We start from the raw sequence: 22602 nt of genomic DNA on the forward strand, positions 1-22602 counted from the left end.
GTTCTGATGTGTGGCACAGAAGTGAGTGCTGCTGTCTTGCAGTCAGTTGTGCCCCCTCATTGCTGACTGTGGCGGGGTTTACACGATCTTCCTGCAATCACGTGGGCTTTCCCAGGTGCTCCTGTTTCTCCCACATTCAGAAGATGCAAAGGATACCCAATTGGCTACTGTAAATTATCCCAAGAGTGGGTTAGAGGCAGAGGGTTTCCAGTGACCACCCATTTTAATTCCATTTCCCAATCCCATACCAACATCTTGGTCCACTGTCTCCTCTACTGCCGGGATGAGGTTGGAGGAGCGACAACTCGTAATCTGTCTGGGTAGCCTCCACTTTGATTTCTCTAGCTTCTGGTAATTTCTCCCACCTCTCCTTTCTCTCCTTTTCAATTCTCGATTCTGGCTCCCTTCTTGCCCCTCCCCTTCTCCTCACCTGCCTATCACTTCCCTCTGGTTCCCCTCCTCCTTTCCATTCTTCCATAGTTTGTTCTCCTGTCCTGTCAGATTCCTCCGTCTTCAGCCCTTTACATCTACAAGCCATCGCATCCCAGTTTCTCACTTATCTGCCCCCCTCCCCTACGCACCCATCTTCCCCTCACCTGGCTTTACCTGTCACCTTGTGCTCCTTTCTCTTATCCCCCACCTCACCTTTTTTATTTTGGCATCTTTCTTGTTCTGATAAAGGGTCTTGGCCCAAAACGGTAACTGTTTATTCTCCTCCATAGATGCCGCCTGGCCTGCTGAGTTTCTTAAGCATTTTGTGTGTTGTTCAAAGAATAATTGGAGGGGGGCGGTGTGTGTGAATGAATATGAATAAATATAAATATATATGCTGGAGAGCATTTTGAGGAATGGGTATGAATGTTATGTGAAGCCAAATGTTCTCTAATAGGGAAATGGACAAAGATTGAGGAAGCTGCTGAAAAAGATTGAAGAGAGGGTTTCCAGAATTTTCTCGAGGAGGAAGCTGTGGCAAAAATGCTACACTTTTCCACAGTTGGGTGTCTTTGTCTAAGAAAATGATCTGAAGTGTAGTTGAGTGAAACCAACCCACACGTGCCTGGCAGAATTGACACATAGTACCATTGTATGTTAACCGGTATAGTAAATGCATGATTTGGAAGAAAGTGAAATTCTCAGCATTTGGAACTGAGCTTCAAGTGAGGCTTCATGAACTCATGAAGTGGCTTTCTTCTGTCCCAAACCAGCACTTTATTGGTCAGCGAGAGGAGTTCGAAACGGTGCGGGAGAGTATATTGGTCTGGCTGACTGAGATGGACCTGCAGCTGACAAACATCGAACACTTCTCTGAATGTGACGTACAGGCCAAAATCAAGCAGCTGAAAGTAAGTGATTGACTTTTGAGGTCATGTTTTGGCCTGGCTAGTAGTGAACAGACACCTGTTTATAATTCCACTCAAATTTCTCTTCCATTGACTACACCCACTGTTTGCCTTAAATCTTAAGCTGCTGAGCCTGTTTATATTGGAGGGCAGTAAATTGATCTTCTCTTTCACTTCTGGTGTGTGATTTGAGCCTGCTGCAGGCGGGGTTTAAGACGGTGTGACCGAGAGAGTAAGTTGACTGTTAGATCAAACAACAAAAAGTTGAAATCTTTAGGGGAACTTGAGTGGGAACTTCATTCAGAGGATGGTGTAGATGTGGAACGAGCTGCTGGCGGAAATGTTGGATGTGGGTTTGATTTTAAAATTTTAGGGAAATTTGGAGAGGTACATGGATGAGAGGGGTATGGAGGGCTATGATCTGGGTCAGGTCAATGGGATGAGGCAGAGTAATAGTTCGGCACGGACTAGATGTTTCTCTGCTTCATTGTTCTATGACTCTCTGACACTAATACAGGAGTTCCATGCCTTTCTTATGCCGCGAAGCCTTGCTGTTAACCAAGGGATCCGTTGACCCCACATTGGGAACCCCTGTCCTAATAGAAAATTGATGGTACCTTAATTACCTGTTGCATTTTATATCCCTACCAAATGGATTTAGTTTGTAAGTGGACAGCACTTAAAATAAAATCAGAGCTTGACCACGTGTCCTGCTGTTTGTTTTCGATGTGATTTTTCCCACTCACTGTCATTGTCAGAACAGACATGACTGAGAGGGTAGGATGGGAGGAGCAGAACGTAGTCCTTGCTGGGAGGAGGTATGGACTTGTAATGGATTTTGGTCGATAGCCTGTCACATGGAGATAGAGGTGGAAGTTAAGGAGGCATCAGAAAGAGACCATATGTAAGTGAGAGTAGAGAGGAAATGGACAGCAAAGGTAATAGCATTTTTGATTAATTGACTTAACACAGCCCTAGAGTATATTAAAAATAAAGTTGGACATGAGGAAAGAAGTGTTTAATGTCATGACTACCCCCAAAAGGTTTACAGGTCGGGGTTAAGTTCAAGTTGAGCTGAAGGTTCAATTCCTCGTGTTGTAGCACAGCAGATGGAGACAGTCCTGTTCGAGGCAGGTGATTTATTGTTTTAAAAGGTGAAGAATACTGGAACAGAATGGAACAGTTTTCAGAGTGATGCACAGAGTAGCCGTCCTTCGAAGCTCCCTTGCCTTCACACTGGCTGCTCCATCTCTGAGAAGGCCGACTGATCTGTTTCCATCCCACAGGCCTTCCAGCAGGAAATAGCGCTGAACAAGCCCAAAATTGACAGCCTCTTCCGTCATGGAGAGCAGCTCATCGAGAAGAGTGAGCCCATGGATGCGGCGGTAATCGAGGAAGAGCTGGAGGAGCTCCGGCGCTATTGTCAGGAGGTCTTTGGGCGAGTGGAGCGATATTACAAGAAGCTAATGCAGCTGCCGGTAAGAGCTTGTAGATGTCCACAGCCCTGTTGGACTTGGGAGGCTGGGGTCAGGGACGAGGGTGTGTTACTTTTCCCAGTGCTCTATCAGTTCCCACTACAATCACCGGTAATAATTTACGGTCAGATGCTATTAGCAGTGTTGTATTATGAATATCCTCTGGACTACAATGACAAGTAATTTGTACAATTTTATTTTGTTTTTCCTTGGTCACGGAAGGTGAACAACGTGATTGTATGATAGCAGCCATGTGATCAGTGACCCTTGTGATTTTTGATAGCAAATATCAGTTCAGTAAGGTTGAATATTTAATAGTTCATTTAATAGAATAAGCATTTAAGTGATTAAGCAAGAGTTGGCTCCTGGCAGAAATGTAAACAAAATAGAGTCATAGTTAAAGTCTATCCCAAGCCTTGTAGGCCATTATGCCGGTTTCCGTGGCGTGAAGCGACTGAGAGTATGAGACTCTCCCCCGGATAGGACGCCAGTCTATCGCGAGGTTAACCCCCAGCATTTTGCCAGTACCCACTTTCAGCTGGGTGGACTGGAGCAATGTGTGGTTAAGTGCCTTGCTCAAGGACAGAACACACTGCCTCGGCTGGGGCTCGAACTCACAACTTTCAGATTGCTAGTCCAACACCTTAACCACTTGGCCACGCATAACATAGAGAAGGACAGGACAGAAACAGGCCCTTTACCCCAACCAGTCCGTGCTAAAAATAAATGCAGAAAGTTGTGCAACACTTAGTAGGTCAGACAGAATCTGTAACTGAGTTAACATTTCGAGTTGGAAACCTTACGACGAGACTGGGTAAAAAAACTCTCCATGAAGGAGTCCCACATCAGCAGGTTTTTGTTTTTTGTTCTTGGGACCACTCAGAGGGAAGGAGGCAGAGAGAAAGCTTTGTGTACGGTCAGAAGAATATTTAAGTGCTGAAATAATGGGATTTTTTTTGCACCTACCTGTGAGCACGGATTGGAGTTCGGGATTTAACATGTCACTTCGAGAGATGCCAGCTCCCACACAGCCTCAATGTTCAGTCGAACGTCACAGCTGAATCTGGTGCTGGAGTTTCTGGAGTGGAATTTTCCATTCACCTTGTTCTGAGTGCACGACTAATCGGCTGCTGTTGTTATTCTAAAGCACAGTCAGCAATATTTGCTGTCGCAGTTGATCAGAAAATATAAACTGATTAGTTTAGTATAGTCTCTTCAAGAACCTGCTTTAGATTTTTCCCCGCGCCCCTTTTAGTGTCTTTTTGTGCATATCCACACACCTTCTCATACAGGAGAGGCAAATTCATGAGTGATAATCTCCTAGGCTAATCCATAAGATGATAACCACAAGACGGGGAATTAGGCTATTCAGCCCATCGTCTGGTCCATCATTCCATCACAACTGCCTTCTCCCCGTAATCTTTGACACCCTGATTAATCAAGAGCTATCAACCTCTGCCTTAAATACACCTAATGAACTGGCCTGCACGGTGTCTGTGGCCGTGAGTTCCACAGATTCACCACACTGGCTAAAGAAACGTTTCCTCATCTCTGTTCTAGATGGATGTCCCTCAGTCCCTCTGATCCTAGACTCCACCTACTATAGGAAACATTCTCTCCACATCTACCCTATACAGGCCTCTCAATATTTGATAGGTTTCAATGAGACTCCCCCCACACCCCCCCATTCATCTAAACCTCAGTGAGTACAGGCCCTGAGCCATCCAACACTCCTCATATGTTAACATTTCTGCGATTATTCTTGTGAACCTTCTCTGGACCCTCTCCAGTGCCAGCACATCTTGGATAAAGGGCCCAGAACTGCTCACAATACTCCCAAGTGTGGTCTGCTCAATGCCTTAGAAAGCATCAGCATTATGTCCTTGCTTTTATATTCTAGTCCACTCGTAATGAATGCTAACCTTCTATACCGCTGACTCAACCAGTAAGTTAACCCCTGGGGAATCCTGCACAAGGGCTCCCAAGTCCCTTTGCACCTCTGATTTTTGAATGTTTGCCTCATTTAGAAAATAGTCCATGCATTTATTCCTCCACCAAAGTGCATGACCACACACCTCCCTACGCCGTATTCCATCTGCCGCTTCTTTGCCCAATCTAAATCCTTCTGCAGATTCCCTACTTGCTCAAAACTAACTGCCCCTCCATATCATCCACAAACTTGGCCACAAAGCCATCAATTCCTTCATCCAAATCATTGACAGGTAACGTGAAAAGAAGCAGTCCCATTACAGACCCCTCCGGCACACCACTAGTCATCAGCAGCCAATCAGGAAAGGCTCCCTTTACTCTTTGCTTCCTGTCAGTCAGCCAGTCTTCCATCCATGTTCAGCTTTTCCTGTAATACCACAAACCCTTAGCTGGTTAAGCAGCTTTATGTGCGGCAGCTTGTCAAAGGCCTGAAAATCCAACTGAGCAACATCTCCTTTGTCTCTCCTGCCTGTTACTTCCTCAAAGAATTCCAACAGATCTGTTGGGGAAGTAATGCTGACTTTGGCCTATTTTATCTCATTCCTCCAAAGAGTTAAAGATTCAAAGTACATTTATTATCAGTATACAGCCCTGAGATTTGTCTTCCCATTGGACAGCCATGGAACAAAGGAAAGCATGGAACCCATTCAAAGAAAAATATCACCCCCCTCCCACACAAAAAAAACAAATTGTGCAGACAGCAAAAAAAAATGAGCAAAGAAAGCAATATAAAACACCAACCCACAAAGTCATCATTGAAAGAGTCCAGGCATATTCAGTTCAGTTCAATCTAGCGCTGCGTCGTTCGTTATCTGAAGACCACCCTGTCAAAATCACACAAAATAGCAACAGAAGATGAGTAAAAAGACATCATAATGTAAACCACATTGTCCAGTCCACAAACTGCGTTGGTTAAACCTTGCCTAAGACCCAGCACTCTGGCACCATCCTCCGACAGCATCGAGGGAGAGAGACCATTTGAACGCAGACACGTTTCTCTGGCAGCAGCGAGCGAGAGGCTGGCAGACTGCGCTGAACACTCGCTCGGCTTCTGCTCTCGCCTCGATGATTTCAACCTTCAGCGAGAAATGGAGTCGATCGTGGGGCTCAGACCTCGTCTCCAGGCTCCTTGGCCTTGAGGCTACACGCTTCGCTTGAAACCTCACCGAACACCCTCAGAGACAACGCCACGCCGGACCACTCAATCGGCCCATAAAAGCACCACCAAAATGTAGATCCCGGGCTCTAGCAGAAGCAGAACCACGTTTGAAAGAAAAAAAATGAAAGAAGTAATTCTGTGAACTGTCTGGAGAATATCACCCTTGATTGCATCGTTCACTGGCGCCATCTTGTTCCAGAATCTCATCCTTACTAGTAGATTCCAACATCTTTCCATCTACTGAAGTCAGGCTAGCTGGCCTATAATTACCTTTTTTCTGCCTCCCTCCCTTCTTAAATAATGAGTGACATTTGGAATTTTCCAGTAAACAGTGCGAGAATTACAAGGCACGTGTGGTATTCTGTTAAGAGCTAAACACTCACACTGAAGATCCATAAAGGGAGCCGCACTTGCCTCACCCTTCAAAGCAACCTGTTATTTAACAAGCGGTGCGCCGTGGCAGCTGTAGTTAATTGTCGTCTGGTTAGGAATGTAATGGTAAGCCACAGGCTGGAATGCTGTAGTGTGCGTGCGTCTTTGTAAACCCCTCCTCTTAAGAACTAAGGCTTTGAGAGCTGGTCACTGTGCCTAGCCTCTGGATGCATCTGTGGTTCAGCAGCAATATCTGACACAAGCCTGAACATGTGTGTCATCAGAGAGAATCATCTGTAGCTGCTGAAGCTATTTATAGAGCTGTAACTGAGCCTTGGTATGGAGCAAGTTCAGATAAGGCAAAGTGAAAGTGGGAGTGAGTGCTTAGCACTTGACAGAATGCCGTACGTGCCTTCTAATTCTTCCACTGGTCTCTGTAAGTCTGCCTCAATTTATTGTGCTTGAAGGATTGTGGGTTTTTTTTTGCAGAGAACGATGGCATTTGTGTTTTTGTTGTCCGGCTAACTGGTGCTGAGGTAATGGTTAATTCGGCCAGTACTCAGATCTGCAGCTTGCTTCTCACCATGATGTCCAGTGCAGTGAACAGAATTTCGGGACGTTACAAACAGGCCAATGAGGTGCCGTTTGTGCTAAACTGCAGTGGGATATTCACTTACCTTAAACTGCTGACTAACCTCTCTCTCAGACTTGCTGCTAAAGATAAACAGCAACATTATTTCTGCCCTCTTTCTCTCTCTTCCTTTTCTAGTTATTTTCCTTTCTCCTTTGGTACATTTTCTTTCTCTCTCTTTCTCTTCTCACCCTCACATAAGTTGCTCAAGATTGATCCTCTACCTAGGCCCCATGTTCCTGCCCTACGCCAATAATACACTGGTTTCCTTAATATCCAGAATCCGGTCAGTCTTAGTTTAGAATAGGCTGAGAGGCTGAGCCTCATGAGTCTCCGGAGTAGAGAATCCCAAAGATTCACTACCCTCTGATTAAAGGCATTTCTCTTTATTTCCATCTCCAGAGGCCTGTTCCTTATTTCAGGACTCTAAGCCTTGGCCATGGATTCACTGATGGCTGTTGTGGGACATTGTGTACACAGTGCCTACCTGGATTGACCACCCTGAGCGAGTGCGGCTGTGATCACTGAGTGAGAACAGACGGGATCTCCTTTGTTAGAATATCCCTTCCACTGGGTTGATCGCAGCACCAGAACTGCACCCTGTGAACATTTGCCATCAATGGCGTACATTTTTGTGATAACTTCATAATCTGGGAATCTGCTTGATTCATAACCTTCATGAGTATCAGACTAGGCACAGGGTGAATTGATCAGTACCTGGACCAGGAATCCAAAACCTCAGAGGTGACCCACTGTGTTATACATCTGTGGAGAGCAACAGCAAGATGCCATTTGTTGAAGCAAGAAGCATAGTTACCTGTAAGAGGGAGTTCTGAATGCAGAAGAGAATCAGGGTCAGGTTAATTATCACTGACATGCCATGAAATTTGTTGTTTTGTGACAACAGTACAATGCAATACATAAAAATCTTACAAATTATAATGTGTATATGTATGTAGTACAAAACAAGAGCAAAAGTAAGGAGGTATTTAAAAATAGTTGGAGGGAACGGGATAGGATATGCTGACAGGGCGAGCGGGGTTTGTATGGAGTTGGATTAAATGGTAATTGGTTTAGTAGTGTCACATGTGCTAAGATACAGTGAAAAGCCTTGTTCTGCTTGCCATTCAGATGCTTCATTCCAAATGCAAAAGGAAAAACTTAGAGATTTTTGCAGATGCTGGAAATCCAGAGCAGCACACACAAGGTCCAAAACATCAACCATTCATTCACCTCCATAGATGCTGCCTGACCTGCTGAGTTCCTCCTGAGTTCCTGAGTTTGTGCCTGTTGAACGGAATGAGGTGTTGCAGCCCCGGTGGAAGTGTGGTGCGGGTAGACAACGTGCAAGAGTAGATCGAGAGGTCAGGAGTTCATCTTTCTTGTACAGGCAGTCCGTTCATGAGCAGAGTGGAAGCTGTCCTTGAGCCTGGTGGTACACATTTTCAAGCTTTTGTTGCCTTCTGCCCAATGGAAGGAGAGAGAACAACTTCCTTTTCTACCCTGTTCAACTTAGTTCAATTAAAGAAGGGCCTGGAGATGCAGATTTAGATACTGCAGTGCTGGCAGCTGATCGGGGGTCTTTTATTTTCCCTTGCAAGGGGCAATGAAAATGGTAACCATCCCCCCTCCCTCTCTCCGCGCAGCTGACAGATGACGAGCACGACGCGTCCGACCGAGAGGTGGAGTTGGACCACGCTAGCGAGTACACCAGCCCGCATTGGTTTGACGGAAGCACGGACGACACCATACCCACTCCGCTCTCTCTGAGCCAGGGCGTGAGTGCACAGCAGCCCAAGGACACGCGGTCAGGCTGCGACACACCAGCCAGCGTCGACTCCATTCCCTTGGAGTGGGACCACGATTACGACCTGAGTCGGAACCTGGAGAGTGCTGTGTCGCAAGCGTTGGAGGGTAGGGAGGAGGATGTGGAAGACCAGGATAGTGACTTCTACCTCAAAGGGGCAGCTGAACTCGCAGGTGAGTGAAAATGAGAGGGTCTGTGCGTTAGAGGGATAGGGGTGAGGGGACTTGAGGCAGATGGGTAGGGGTGAGGGGTTCTGTGGGGGTGGAGGGCTAGGGGCAAGGGAGTCACGGGCTGGAAGGGGGCAACAGAGGCTGAGTTAGTCAGCAAGAGCTTTATTGTCATTGCTAAGGACAACAAAATTACAGTGCTGCTCTGTTAAGTGCAAAATGGCCGACTGGCCCTTCCATGACTAAAAACGCAATGACTAAGTTTGCTTTACTTGGACTAAACAAAGCTTGGGCTGTGAGATGGTCTGGCAGCAGGATTGGGAAGCCCTTGAGCTAGATCAGTGAGGGTTGCAGTAGGGCAAGGTTTATCTTCACGGGCCAGCGTGTGTACACTGGTGTCAGGAGGAGTCAGTAAGTAGATTTAGCATTGGAGAAAATCTTATCTCCCCTGTGGGATAGGGCGGGGCAAGAACTCCATCCAACTATCTTTCTACTTCAAACTTCAAGTGATAACCTTTCTTTTCACCAGTTCCCTCCAGTTGTTTTAAAACTTGTCTCTCCACAGCCACCCTTGTGGTCAAGAGGATCAGGAGCTTGTCTGATGTTACTTGTGTCGTCTTGTTGTCTTTTCTAAAGTGGCAGTAATGGAAAAAAATGAAAGGGATTTTACTTTATTGGCACATCCCAAATCACTTCAAAGTGAACAGGTTCTTCGCTGCAGTTTGGTCATTTTGTACCTCTGCCAGAGCTCCCCTCTGGAATTGAGCAAACTTACAATTAGTGCCCATCCATAATGAGAGTGAGGTGGCTTCAGAGAGGTTGGATCAATGACGGGGCTGAGGGATGGGAATAGTGTGTGCATCGGTGAAGGCAGGTTTCTTTTCTCAGGGGGCATCTGTCACCCAGCTATAATTATTATAATCTACAAAAAGATTTATCACCTTCCACTTGGAGTAGCTCTCCGGGTCGCCAAAATGCCTACACACAAATGCAGAAAGACTAGTACAGGAGTTGGAGGCCATTGAGCCTATCGAGGCCATGCCTGCTCCCAGCAAGAGCAATCCAGTCTTTCAGTCTGTCCAGCTCCCTTCTGAAAAGCACAGTGGAATCCTCCTCTACTGCTCCTTCTGGTGGTGTATTCTAGATCCCAGCCTGGGCTTTCATTCTCACAGATGTTATACTGAATCCTGTGTTAAAATAGAGCTGTAAGATGGTTTTTCAATGCTGCTCTTATGTAACAGAGTCCTGGAGCGCAACAGAACGGAACCAGGCCCTTCAGCCCATCAGAACAATTATTCAGCCCTCCACAACCGTCCCATCCATGTCCTTATCCAAGCTTCTCTTGTGTTGAAATTGGACCTGCATCCGCCACTTACGCTGGCAGCTCGTTCCACACTTGCACCACACCCTGACTGAGGAAATGCCCCCTCATGTTCTCCTTAAATATTTCACCTTTCATCCTTAACCTATGACCACTAGTTCAGCTCTCATGTGACTTCAGTGAGAAAAGCCTGCTTGCATTTATCCTAACTATACTCTTAATTTTGTATACCTCTATCAAATTTCCCCTCATTCTGAAATGAAATGAAATTTTATTTTGATCAGTACAAACATAACAAAAAGTTCTCCTACAAATAAAGCCCTAACTTATTCAACCTTTCCCTTTAAGTCAGATCCTCAAGTCTTACCAACATCGTTGTCTTCAGCAAGGTCTCCTAATACTTCTAATGGCTGGTTAATTGTTGCTGACTTGTAGTACGTGGGATGTGGTAGCCTATTTGTATTCAGCAGTTGAATGGTCCTGTTGTGATTGGGTTGAAGTGATTTTCTTAGAGAGGTAATATTTGGTTGGGTCGTCAGGGAGATCTCCGGGTTGTTTCTCAAATTGTGTCTTTGGATTATTTTTCTTTTGACACAGACTGTTGATTTTGTGTTCATTGACATTCTAGCAGTGCTGCCCCCTGTAGGTAGAGCATTCTCACTACTTGTGCTCTAGGAACACTGGGCACTGATTGTAACCAAGTTTGTAAAATACAATAATCAATAGGCTGATGGCTCTGTGGAATTCAGAAAACAGGAGCCTTGGGTTCAGTATTTGTGAAATACTCACCTAGGCAAGAAGAGTGATGGTTGACAACTGTGGTTTAAGTAGTTTCTGTCGACCTCTCTTTCCCAGAGTTAAATGGGTAGTTTTATTACTTATACTCCCCATTTATCTTCCTTTTCCTTGTAAACCCAGGGAAGGTGGTGTCTTGAGATGTGGAAAGAAGCCCATACACAGGAAGGAAATAAAACTGAAGAGGCTAATTGAAAATTCTAAGTGTTTGGGAATACAAATGGGTGGAAGTTGTGAGACACTTCAATGAATTACATCTGTATGACTACGTAGATCAGTGGTCTCTCAGCCTTTTTAAATGGAAGCCCTCCCCCATGTCCATACTCTGTTAAACACCAAGTTATTCCTTTAATGGAACTGTGGCTTTCCTGGGAGTTCCCAGAGATGATGAGCAGCCCCACAGCTGGCTGCAGAATATACTTCTATTTTTAACATATAAACCTCAAATATTAAAGCCTCTCAAATGTAACCTTTGGTGTCCTCACCCTCGCTTCCTCCGAGGGGGCTGGGGTTCTCTACCCCAGGTTATAGAGTTCTGGGCACTCTAACTGCGAAATGGAAATGGCAGATTGTAAAGCTCGGACGCTCAAGAAGAGGTGATACAGGATGTCTGCAAGGAGAACAGAGAATGCTGAAAGCATTTCCAGCATATTGTGGAAAGAGAATTAATATTTCAGTTTGAAGATCCTTTTTTAGAGGTTGCCCTGAGGTTCCGCTGACCAAACTTCGAGCTTGTGCTCTGTTGACTATAAAAGATTATGAAGGTTATTTAAGAAGATTAAAAAGACTTGACGGGGTAGATAGAGAAAAGGTTGAGGTGGCCAGTTAGCACAGCAGTTGGCACAATAGCTTCCAGCTCCAGCTGTATGATCGGGGTTCGGTTTCTGCCACTGTCTGTAAGGAGTTTGAGACCGCGTGCGTCCCTCCCACTTTCCAAGGGCATTAGAGGTTAGGGTTAGTGAGTTGTGAGCACCAGACAGTGGTGATACTTGCAGGCTACCAGCATGATCCTCGTAGATTTGATTTGACATAAACCACTGTATGTTTTGATGTACTGTATATGTGGCAAATAAAGATAATCTTTTAATATGAGAGCCAAATCAGCAATGGTGATGTTCAGGAGCTCTGGTTCACCCAGTGGGCTTTGGAAAACTAGTATTACATTCTGCTACAAAAACTGCTATGACTGGAGCCAGTTCAGGATTTCAAACTTGAAACTGATTGTTCTCTGTTGGTGAAGGTAAGAAGATAGAGTTATGAGACAGATCAACCGTTGGATAATTGAAGAGCCTATTCCTGAACGATGAAGTATTATAGCACTCTAAGCAGGAACCTTGATTGTAAAATTGCAACCAGCACTCCCACATTTGCCTGGCTCAGGATGAGGTAGGGTTCCCAACTCCATGTATTCCAGAAGGTTCAATCACATGACCACAGTCTACGCACGTCAGCCTGGTAAACACAGCCATCTTTATGTTCATAAGGGTATTCTGGGGTGTATTATTCTGTTTCCTCTGCCCATCCCATCCCATCTTCCATGGTAAATGAAACTGATAAAAGAATTTAACAGAAATGGGGGGAAAATATCAGAGAGGTTTTTCTTGCAAATTGTTCACAGTGCTATTAGTGGGGAAGACCAATCTTAAGAGAAAATCTTGGGAAATGCAGAGTTTCCAATTCTTGCTGGGGATTTCTTTGATTCAGATTCCAAGCACGAGCACTAGATTGTTTTAGTATTGCATTTCAGGAACCCACCACAGGTGTTGAACTTCTATGAATCCAAATTAAAAGAAGAGTCTTTAGATAAACAGCATCACTGCGCCTTGATTGGCCGATTCTCTGACTGGGTAAATGCCCTGCACTGAGACCCCTGCCATGATTAGTGTTTTATTTTTAGCAGAGTGAAGGTTAGATTTTTTTGTTTCTCCTCTAGCAGAAGTTTGTTTGGTGTTGGATCCTTCTGACAACAGTAGAAGATGGTACAGAGAGAAGGGCCGTTGCCTGATATCACCTGTGTTCTTATTTTCACAGATGTAGTGATTCCCGAAAGCCCAGAAGCCTATCTAAAACTGACTGAAAATACTTTGAGATCCACTGGTAGGCATTCAACAATCCAAGCATGTTCTGGCTCTCCCACATCAAACTCTACCAAACCCAACCCACGTCATCCATTTTTAATACTGACCTTGCATCGTTCCTACCTGACCTCCAATTTGTATGCCTCACTTGTTTTGTGGAATGCAAATCCAACCATAAACTCATTAACTTGCAGCTAATATTTGTGAACCGCCTTGGTCTAGCCTAGTGGCCAGTGCATGCTTGTCCTTCTGGGGTTCGCGGTCTGCCTTGTCCAGGTAGGTTTTGGATGGTGAAGGTCTACAGTAGGTACCTCATCATCTGGTTCTGCACTAGATGGATGTTTAGGTAGTGCGCTAAGTGTAATTACCCTTAGCCTTGATTGGATTTGCATGTGTTGTGCTTAGTTAGCAGCCACTGATTAACGGAGGCCCATCCCTCCTGCTCTCTGGATGTTCTTTTGTCTCCAGCAGGGGAGCATGGACACTTGGAAACACAGATCCGGCAGCTGGACAAAGCCCTGGACAAGAGCCGATACCACCTGCAGCAGACAGAGAATGCCATCCGCAGCAAAACGCCCACGGGTCCTGAGCTGGACTCCAGCTACTGGGGCTACGTGAGTCTGGGGGTGCAACTTCTTGGGTCATTGGGAGCTCAGATGTTATGAGCCTGGGTCCAACCCAGGTGCATGGAGTGGCCAAGCAAGCCCTCTGTGTGTCTAATTCATTCACGAACGTTGTGCAGTGAGGATTTGAAACTGGGCTACGTGTTTCTCCACTACAGTGGAAAAGGAGTAAACCATTCCGCCACTTGACCTTGTTCTGCCCTTTAATCAGATCTTGCCTGATCTGTCCACTGCCGCAAACAGTTGATGTGATGCTTAAAACTCCTTGTATTGAATGTACCTGATGCAACTGCTGTTAGGTCAGTGCGACTTGGGTAGGGATCTAGTGGAAATCGGGTCTTGTTGCATTGGGGATGTCATTGGGCTGTTGACAGTGGAGATCTTGCCCACCTTGCTGGATACCACCAAAGGGACCTAAATCTCAGTGAGATAACAGAGCGTGAGGCATCATGGCGATGTTGGGAAGTGGCTCTCCAAGTTATTTAAGTATCTCTCGTGGGGTGGACATCTGCCTTTAATTTATTGATAGTGGGAAACTTTGCTCTATGTACTGTACTGCCTTGATTTACTACTGCTTGATATGTGTTGTGTTGAATACAGCCTTTTGTCCTTAGCTGCCCACGCGTGTCCCACAGGTGCTCAGCCTCCCTATTCCTGTTCCACAGATGAAACTCTTGTCAGAGTGCCGTGGTAGTATTGAGACGGTGAAAAGGGTAGGACACAAGCTCAAAGAGGAGGAAGACAAGCTGTCCGGCTTCATTAACCTAACGAGTACAGAGACACAGACTTCTGGTGAGTTGTCAAATCAATGTCCATGTAACAACACTGTAGAGATGTAATTTAAAATATAGCATTTACTGAGTTTAATACATTTGAGAAGAACAGATGAATTTACAGCTAGGCTTCTGGGGATTTACCACATCTCGGGTAGACAACCAGGAGTAACAGATTAGACAACAGGGATAATGGATAAGACAACAAATGCATTATCTTTGTATCACAGGACAGTAGAGAGCCAGCTGGACTGTGGTCTTTCTTTGCCTTGCAGTTTCTAAACCGGAGTCCTGTTGCAGCTGGCAGTGATGAGGTGGCCACTGAAGGGGCTGAAGAAGGACATAAGGTTGGGGAGGGTACGGGTGGTCCTAGACCCTGCTGATGTATCATGGCTACAGCTGGGAGAGCCCAATTGCTGCTCCACAGCTTAACCAATGGAGAGGGATTGGTGTGAATGATCAGCAGCGCCATTATAATTGCATTGAGGGACCAGAATGTTTAGCCTCCACATTGCTCCGGAGTTGAGAATTCCATAGCATCACCTCCCTCTTCAAGAATCAATTCCTGTGCACCTCGGTTTTAAATGTCTGCCTTTAATCCTGTAGTTATGTCCCTTTGTTCAAGATTCTCTCGTGTGGGAAGATATTGACATCTTGATCCCTCTGAATCTTTTGTTTTTTTAAACAAGACTACTTCTTGTTCTCTTTGGAAAGCCAACAAATACTTTCCAGTTGTTTGTTATGGGAATTTTTTTTTGTGTACCATACTCTGCCAGAGCCTCGGCGACCACGTTTTTCCCAAGTGGTTGTCTTGGAGGAAAGATTCTGTGAGTGGTCTCCCACGTCCTTCTCACAGCACAGTTGTTTTATTTTACGAGGCCGAGTAGCGAGCTCGACACTCAACCCGGCACGGGTGGAAAGCGTGCCCGGGAGCGGCCCGACTGGGTTCGAACTCGGGAACCTTTGCTCCGGAGTCCGGCGCTGATGTCACTGCGCCACCAGCCAGTGTGATGGAAATTAGTGTGGTGAATTTCTTTTGGACAATCTCTAAAGCCAGAATATCCCCCCCTTAAATAATGGGAACACATATGTGCACAGTACTTCAGGTGGCCTCGCCACTACCTGTGTAATTGTAAGAATACTTTTCCTGTTTCTAAACTCCAGTCCTCTTGCGATGAAGGCCAATAAAGCATTTATCTTCCCAACTACTAGCCCCACTTGCCTGCTAAACATTTTCTGATCCATGCAGATGAGCACCTAGATCCTCCTGTACTTCACTCACCTGAAAGCTGGGATGACAGGCAAGATCCATCATCCTGATGAAGGTTCTTTGCCCGAAGCGTTGACTGTTTATTCCCCTCCATAGATGCTGCCTGACCTGCTGAGTTCCTCCAGCATTTTGTGTGTGTTGTTCTGCCAGGTTAGGTGCCCTTTATTTGCAGTTGCATGGCAGAGCGGTTTGTGAATTGGGTAGTGACATTTTTCTCACTTAGAATGAAAAGAGTCATTAAGTGGTTTTGCCCAACTCTGGTCTCATTCCTGTGAGGATTGCTGGAGAGTTCACCTCTGAATCGTGGAGGTTAGTGTGCCGTGAATGGAAACACAAGAAACTACAATTGCTGGAATCTGCAGCAACAAACAAGAAGCTGGAGAACCCAGCAGGTCGGGAGGCATCTTTGGAGGGAAATGGGAAAACAAGCTTTCAGCTTTTGATGCTTCATCTTGAGGTAGTCCAGAAGGGTGAGCCCACAGAGAGTATCCAGTCCAAATGAAGTACCTGGCCATGTACTAAAGACCTGTGGTGCTCGACTGGCTGGAGTGTTGGCGATATCTATAACCTCTCACTTCAACAGTCTGAGGCGTCCCCTTGCTTCAAGCAAGCTTCAGTTATACTGGCGCCAAAGAAGAACGTGGTAACCTGCCTTAATCCAGTAGCTTTTATGTCCACTGTGATGAGAGGTTGTCCATGAAACATATCAACTCTTGCCTGAGAACGACTTGGATCTGCTCCAATTTGCCTACCATCACAACAGGTCAACAGCAGATACCTTTTTCATTGGCTCTTCAATCAAATCCTGGAATATTTGGACAGTGAAGATGCAAACATCAGGATGTTCTTTATTGACTACAGCTCAGCATTCAATACTATCATCCCCTCGAAACTCATCAATAAGCTTGGCCTCAATGGGATTCTCAGTCACTTTGGATCGGCAGCAACGTCTCCTCCACAATCTCCCTCAGCACAGGTGCACCACAAGGCTGTGTGCTTAGTCCTTGCTTTACTTACTTTATATTTGTGACTGTGAGACTGAACACAGCTCCAATACCATTTATAAGTTTGCTGACGATGCCACTGTCTTTGGCAGAATCAAAGGTGGTAATGAATCAGCAGGTAGGAGGGAAATTGAAAATCTGGCTGAGTGGTGCCACAGCAACAATCTCTCACTCAGTCAGCAAGACCAAGGAGCTAATTATTGACTTCAAGAGCTGGAAACCAGAGGTCCGTGAGCCAATCCGCAAAGAGAGATCAGAGGTGGAGAGGGTCAGCCACTTTAAATTCCTCTTCTGGATTCAGCATATGTATGTGTTATTACGAAGGAAGCACTGCAGTGTCTCTACTTTCTTAGAAAATCCGGCATGACAGCTAAAACTTTGACCAGCTTCTATAGCTGTGTGATGGAGAGTACGGTATATTGACTGGTTGCATCACAGCCTGGTATGGGAAAAGCACTGCCCTTGTGCAGAAAAGCCAACAAAAAGTAGGGGATATGGCCTAGTCCATCACTGGTAAAGCCCTCCCCGCTATTGAGTACATCTATACGGACTGCTGTCAACGGAAAACAGCATCCATCATCGTGGACTCCCACCGTCCAGGCCATGCTCTCCTCTCTCTGCTGCCATCAAGAAGGTGGTACAGGACCCTCAGGACCTGCAGCACCAGAACCAGGAACAGTTATTACCCTTCAACCATCAGGCTCTTGAACCAGTGAGAATAACTTCACTTGCCCCATCACTAAAATGTTTCCACAATCTATGGACTCACTTTCAAGGGCTTCTCATCTCATATTCTCATTATTCATTGCTTATTTATTCATTCATTCTTTCTTTCGGTTTGTATTTGCACAGTTTTTTTTTTCCATACTGGTTGTTTGTCTGTTCTGTTGGGTATGGTCTTTTATTCTAATGTGTTTCTTGTATTTACTGTGATTGCCCGCTAGAAGTGAATCTCTGTGTTGCATACCGTGATGTATATGACTTTGATTAAAAAAGAAATTACTTTTGAGGTTCTCCAGGCTAATTCCTGAGATGAGAGGCTGGCCTATCGCAAGTGGATAAAAAGATTTATGTTCTTTAAAGTTAAGAAAAATGGGGATGTTTTCATTAAAAAAATATAAATCCAGAGAGACCACGATGGGGCAGGTGCCAGCCCAACATGGTGACTGCCTCATTTCCCTCCATAGATGCTGCGTAACCCACTGAGTTCTTGTTTGTTGCTGGACATCGAGTATGTTGTGCTGTGAAATACTCCTCGATGTTGTCTGTTTGGAGCACAAGGTGGTTTAGTCCATAGCTCATTGCACAGCTGGGGTTGGAGCCACCCTGTGGGGGTGTCGTGTGTGGTTGGTATCACAACCAAGGCACCATCCAGTTCATCACGTGCCCAGTTGTAGCAACAGTTTGCTGGAGGAACTCAGCAGATCAAGCAGCATCTGTGAGGGGATAGCCATTGTCAACGTTTTTGGGTCGAAACCCTGCATAAGGACTCATTTGCCTGGATTTTAAATCCTTTTGTATTCAGTTTAATTGGATTTTTCTTTTGGACAAAGGCCCAGGCAAGTTCTAGACCAACTGGTTTGCTCCATTCTGTGTCAGTGAGCCCCAGGTACCCCATCCCTGAGCTATTTGCCCCAGCTGGGCAAATAGTCAGCAGGGTGTAGACAAGTCCCAGGCATGAAATCTGGGACAGAAAGCAAGCTTCAATCCTGCACGCAAATCTCCTACACAGAACGTGCAGTCGGCCCTCCGCATCCACGGATTCAACCAACCACGGATTGAAAGTATTCGGAAAAAATATTCCAGGAAGTTCCAAAAAACAAAACTTGAATTTGCTGCGTGCGGAGCGCTACGCTGAATCCGCGTGAATGAAGTGATGTGTAGGCATACCCTGCTGTAACCTCCCGCCAGTTCACAGATCCTCAGTCTCTCTCCAGCACTTGTTGTTTGAGCAGTGTTCGCGTCGCGTCTCATTCGTTCACTACTTGTGTTGTGAGGGAGAGGAAGGAGTTTAAGGCTAGTAAGGAATGGCTGGCTAGCTATGTAAAGCACTACAACCTCAAGAGCTTAAAAGATCACAGGAGAATCGGCATTGGCCGATGCCGAGGCAGCATCAGCGTTCCCAGAAGAGTTACAATGGTTGCACCTGTATGGAACATGTACAGACTTTTTTCTTGTCATTATTCCCTAAACAATACAGAATGACAACTATTTACATAGCATTTACATTGTATTAGGTATTATAAGTAATCTAGAGATGATTTAAAGTATATAGGAGGATGCATATAGGATTTTTGCAAATACTACGCCATTTTATATAAGGGACTTGAGCATCCGCGGAGTTTGGTATCCACAGGGGGTCCTGGAACCAATCTCCCGCAGATATCGAGGGACGACTATTCATTTGATGTCTCATTGCTCCACCTCGTGGTGTTCCTTTGTGTATATTGGCTGATAGAAACGAACTGTAGCAGGTTACTGCAAAATCTCCTTTGTCAGTTTTCAAATCTCTTGAATGTAAATAAGATAGACAATAGGTGCAGAAGTAGACCATTCGGCCCTTCGAGCCTGCACAGCCATTTTGAGATCATGGCTGATCAATTACTATCAATACCCAGTTCCTGCCTCTTGTCCCCATATCCCTTGATTCCCCTATCCATAAGATACCTATCTAGCTCCTTCTTGAAAGCATCCAGAGAATTGGCCTCCACTACCTTCCGAGGCAGTACATTCCAGACCCCCACAACTCTCTGGGAGAAGAAGTTTTTCCTTAACTCTGTCCTAAATGACCTATCCCTTATTCTCAAACCATGCCCTCTGGTACTGGACTCTCCCAGCATCTGGAACATATTTCCTGCCTCTATCTTGTCCAATCCCTTAATAATCTTACATGTTGCAATCAGATCCCCTCTCAATCTCCTTAATTCCAGGGTGTACAAGCCCAGTCTCTCTAACCTCTCTGCGTAAGACAGTCCAGACATCCCAGGAATTAACCTTGTGAATCTATGCTGCACTTCCTCTATAGCCAGGATGTCCTTCCTTAACCCTGGAGACCAAAACTGTACACAATACTCCAGGTGTGGTCTCACCAGGGCTCTGTACAAATGCAAGAGGATTTCCTTGCTCTTGTACTCAATTCCCTTTGTAATAAAGGCCAACATTCCATTAGCCTTCTTCACTGCCTGCTGCACTTGCTCATTCACCTTCAGTGACTGATGAACAAGGACTCCGAGATCTCTTTGTGTTGCTCCCTTACCCAACTCTACACCATTCAGATAATAATCTGCCTTCCTGTTCTTACTCCCAAAGTGGATAACCTCACACTTATTCACATTAAATGCCATCTGCCAAGTATCTGCCCACTCACCCAGCCTATCCAAGTCACCCTGAATTCTCCTAACATCCTCATCACATGTCACACTGCCACCCAGCTTAGTATCATCAGCAAATTTGCTGATGTTATTTTCTATGCCTTCATCCAAATCGTTAACGTAAATGGTTCACAGCTGTGGTCCCAATACCAAGCCCTGTGGCACCCCACTAGTCACCACCTGCCATTCTGAGAAACACCCATTCACCGCTACCCTTTGCTTTCTATCTGCCAACCAGTTTTCTATCCATGTCAATGCCTTCCCCCCGATGCCCTGAGCTTTGATTTTACCCACCAATCTTCTATGTGGGACCTTATCAAATGCCTTCTGAAAATCGAGGTACACTACATCCACTGGAAATCCATTTTTCTTAAATGAGGAGATGTCTGTCTGGATTTGCTAATATTCTGATGAAACCCCTAGGTTCAAAACTCAGCCCTAGAATGAATTTTTCATGTAGAAGTTAAAGTCAAGTCCACTGTCACATGCCCAAGTACATGTATGCACAGGTACAATGATAAACGCAATTGCAAGAGCCTCACAAGCAAGTAGCAGCATTCACAAGAGCAACAAACATCAGTTCCATAAACTCAGGCGGTGAGGATTGTGCTGGTTGGTTCAAGAACTGAATAACTGAAGGAAGTACAATTTACCGTAGATTCCGGATTTTAAGCCGCTACTTTTTTCCCACATTTTGAACAGCTTTGAACTTTGCGGCCAATAATCCGATGCGGCTAATGCAAGGTTTTTTTCATGCCGCCTCGTAAACATTTTGCCTCGTAACAGTAGACCAATAAAATTGATGAGTAGTTCACAGAGGTCCAATGAAATTGTACGATAAATCAAGCGCACTTTCACAATTAAATTATTGTAAATCAGTCATTTGTACTCACCCTCATCAACATGGAAAACACTCGAAGCATTGTGCTACCTACCCTCTTAGTTTAAACTATATTTGTTTTCTGTACTACATCGCGGGATGCTATGACGACACACCCGGTTTCGCGGCGTCTTGTGGGAAAATGCCGTTTGCGATGAAACGGAAAGGAGGGGGTCGAGCGGCGGAGCGGCTTTGGATCTGAGCGAAATCTGCTTTTAAATGCCGTTTGCGATGAAACGGAAAGGAGGGGGGGAGCGGCATTACGCGAGCGGCTTTGGATCCGAGCGGCTTTGGATCTGAGCGAAATCTGCTTTTAAGTTAAAGGTATCAATAACTTTTCCTGGTAGGCTGCAGTATATATATTTTTTACCAGTCGTTAGGAGATATTGGAATGTTGTTCAGTAAAGAAGTATACGCAACGTATATTTAAAAGTAGCCGCGTACGGGCACGGTTCGAAAAAAAGCATTTGCAATATGTATTTGTTTTTGTTACCATATGGATTTAATTAAAAGTTAAAAAAATCCTCACGTGTAATATCTTTCTGTGTAAATATCTCATATTACAACGTGGGACACCTGCGGCCGAAAATCCGGTGCGGCCTAAAATCCGGTGCGGCCTTTACATTTAAAAAAATGATTTTATTTCTAAAATTAGTGCCAGCGGCTAAAAATCAGGTGCGCTCTGTAGTCCGGAATCTACGGTAGTCTGATTCTGCAGGTGACTGTATAACCAATCAGAACTAACACGAGTGAATCTGCAGATGCTGGAAATAAATAATAACACAAAATGCTGGCAGAACTCAGCAGGCCAGACAACATCTATGGGAGGAAGTAGTGACGACGTTTCGGCCCGAAACCCTTCATCAGGACTCCTGAAACGTCGTCACTACCTCCTCCCATAGATGCTGTCTGGCCTGCTGAGTTCTGCCAGCATTTTGTGTTTTTATTAACCAATCAGAGCTAACTCATTAAGGTCTACCTTGTGTCCTGTGCAGGGGTGATTGAACGCTGGGAGCTGATCCAAGCCCAGGCTCTTAACAAGGAGCTGAGAATGAAACAGAACCTCCAGCAGTGGCAGCAGTTCAATTCTGACCTCGTCAGCATCTGGGAATGGCTGACTGAGACCGAGGAAGAGCTCGAGCACCTCAGCAGGCTGGACAACAGCACAGACATCCAGACCATCGAGCTGAGGATCAAGAAGCTCAAAGTATGGCTCAGCTTTATTTTAAACAGATGGCTACTCTTCAGTTTGAAACTAAATAACGCTTACTTTCTCTGTGATGCCAACACCACTATGTGTCCAACATTGTCAGACTCAGCAAGTCTGTAGCTGAAACCCTGCCCTGTGCCTTTTTCAACACCAGACTCCACTATCCTCGTGATCTTCTGACTCTTCTCTCACTCTCTGTAAACTTGTGCAGCCTGTGTCCTGACCTGGAGTTTATCCCATTAAGGTTTTACATCTTAGCCAGTTGATTAATGATCGCTTCTAGTCCAACTGCACCTTGATTTTCAGTTTCCTCCCTCTGACCTTGACCGTCCCCACC

General features: G+C 45.3%; 1 protein-coding gene across 1 annotated transcript in view; it reads left to right on the plus strand.

The window, feature by feature from the left end:
• LOC140730671 (nesprin-1-like) overlaps window positions 1-22602 on the plus strand; it is a 626730-nt gene that overhangs the window by 582291 nt on the left and 21837 nt on the right. The window contains 7 exon segments of the mRNA XM_073051428.1: window positions 1206-1343; window positions 2627-2818; window positions 8613-8946; window positions 13088-13153; window positions 13603-13748; window positions 14423-14549; window positions 22051-22262. Coding sequence (XP_072907529.1) covers window positions 1206-1343; window positions 2627-2818; window positions 8613-8946; window positions 13088-13153; window positions 13603-13748; window positions 14423-14549; window positions 22051-22262 — 1215 coding nt within the window.

Source organism: Hemitrygon akajei, chromosome 7 (genome assembly GCF_048418815.1).
Source record: "Hemitrygon akajei chromosome 7, sHemAka1.3, whole genome shotgun sequence".
Lineage (NCBI taxonomy): Eukaryota > Metazoa > Chordata > Chondrichthyes > Myliobatiformes > Dasyatidae > Hemitrygon > Hemitrygon akajei.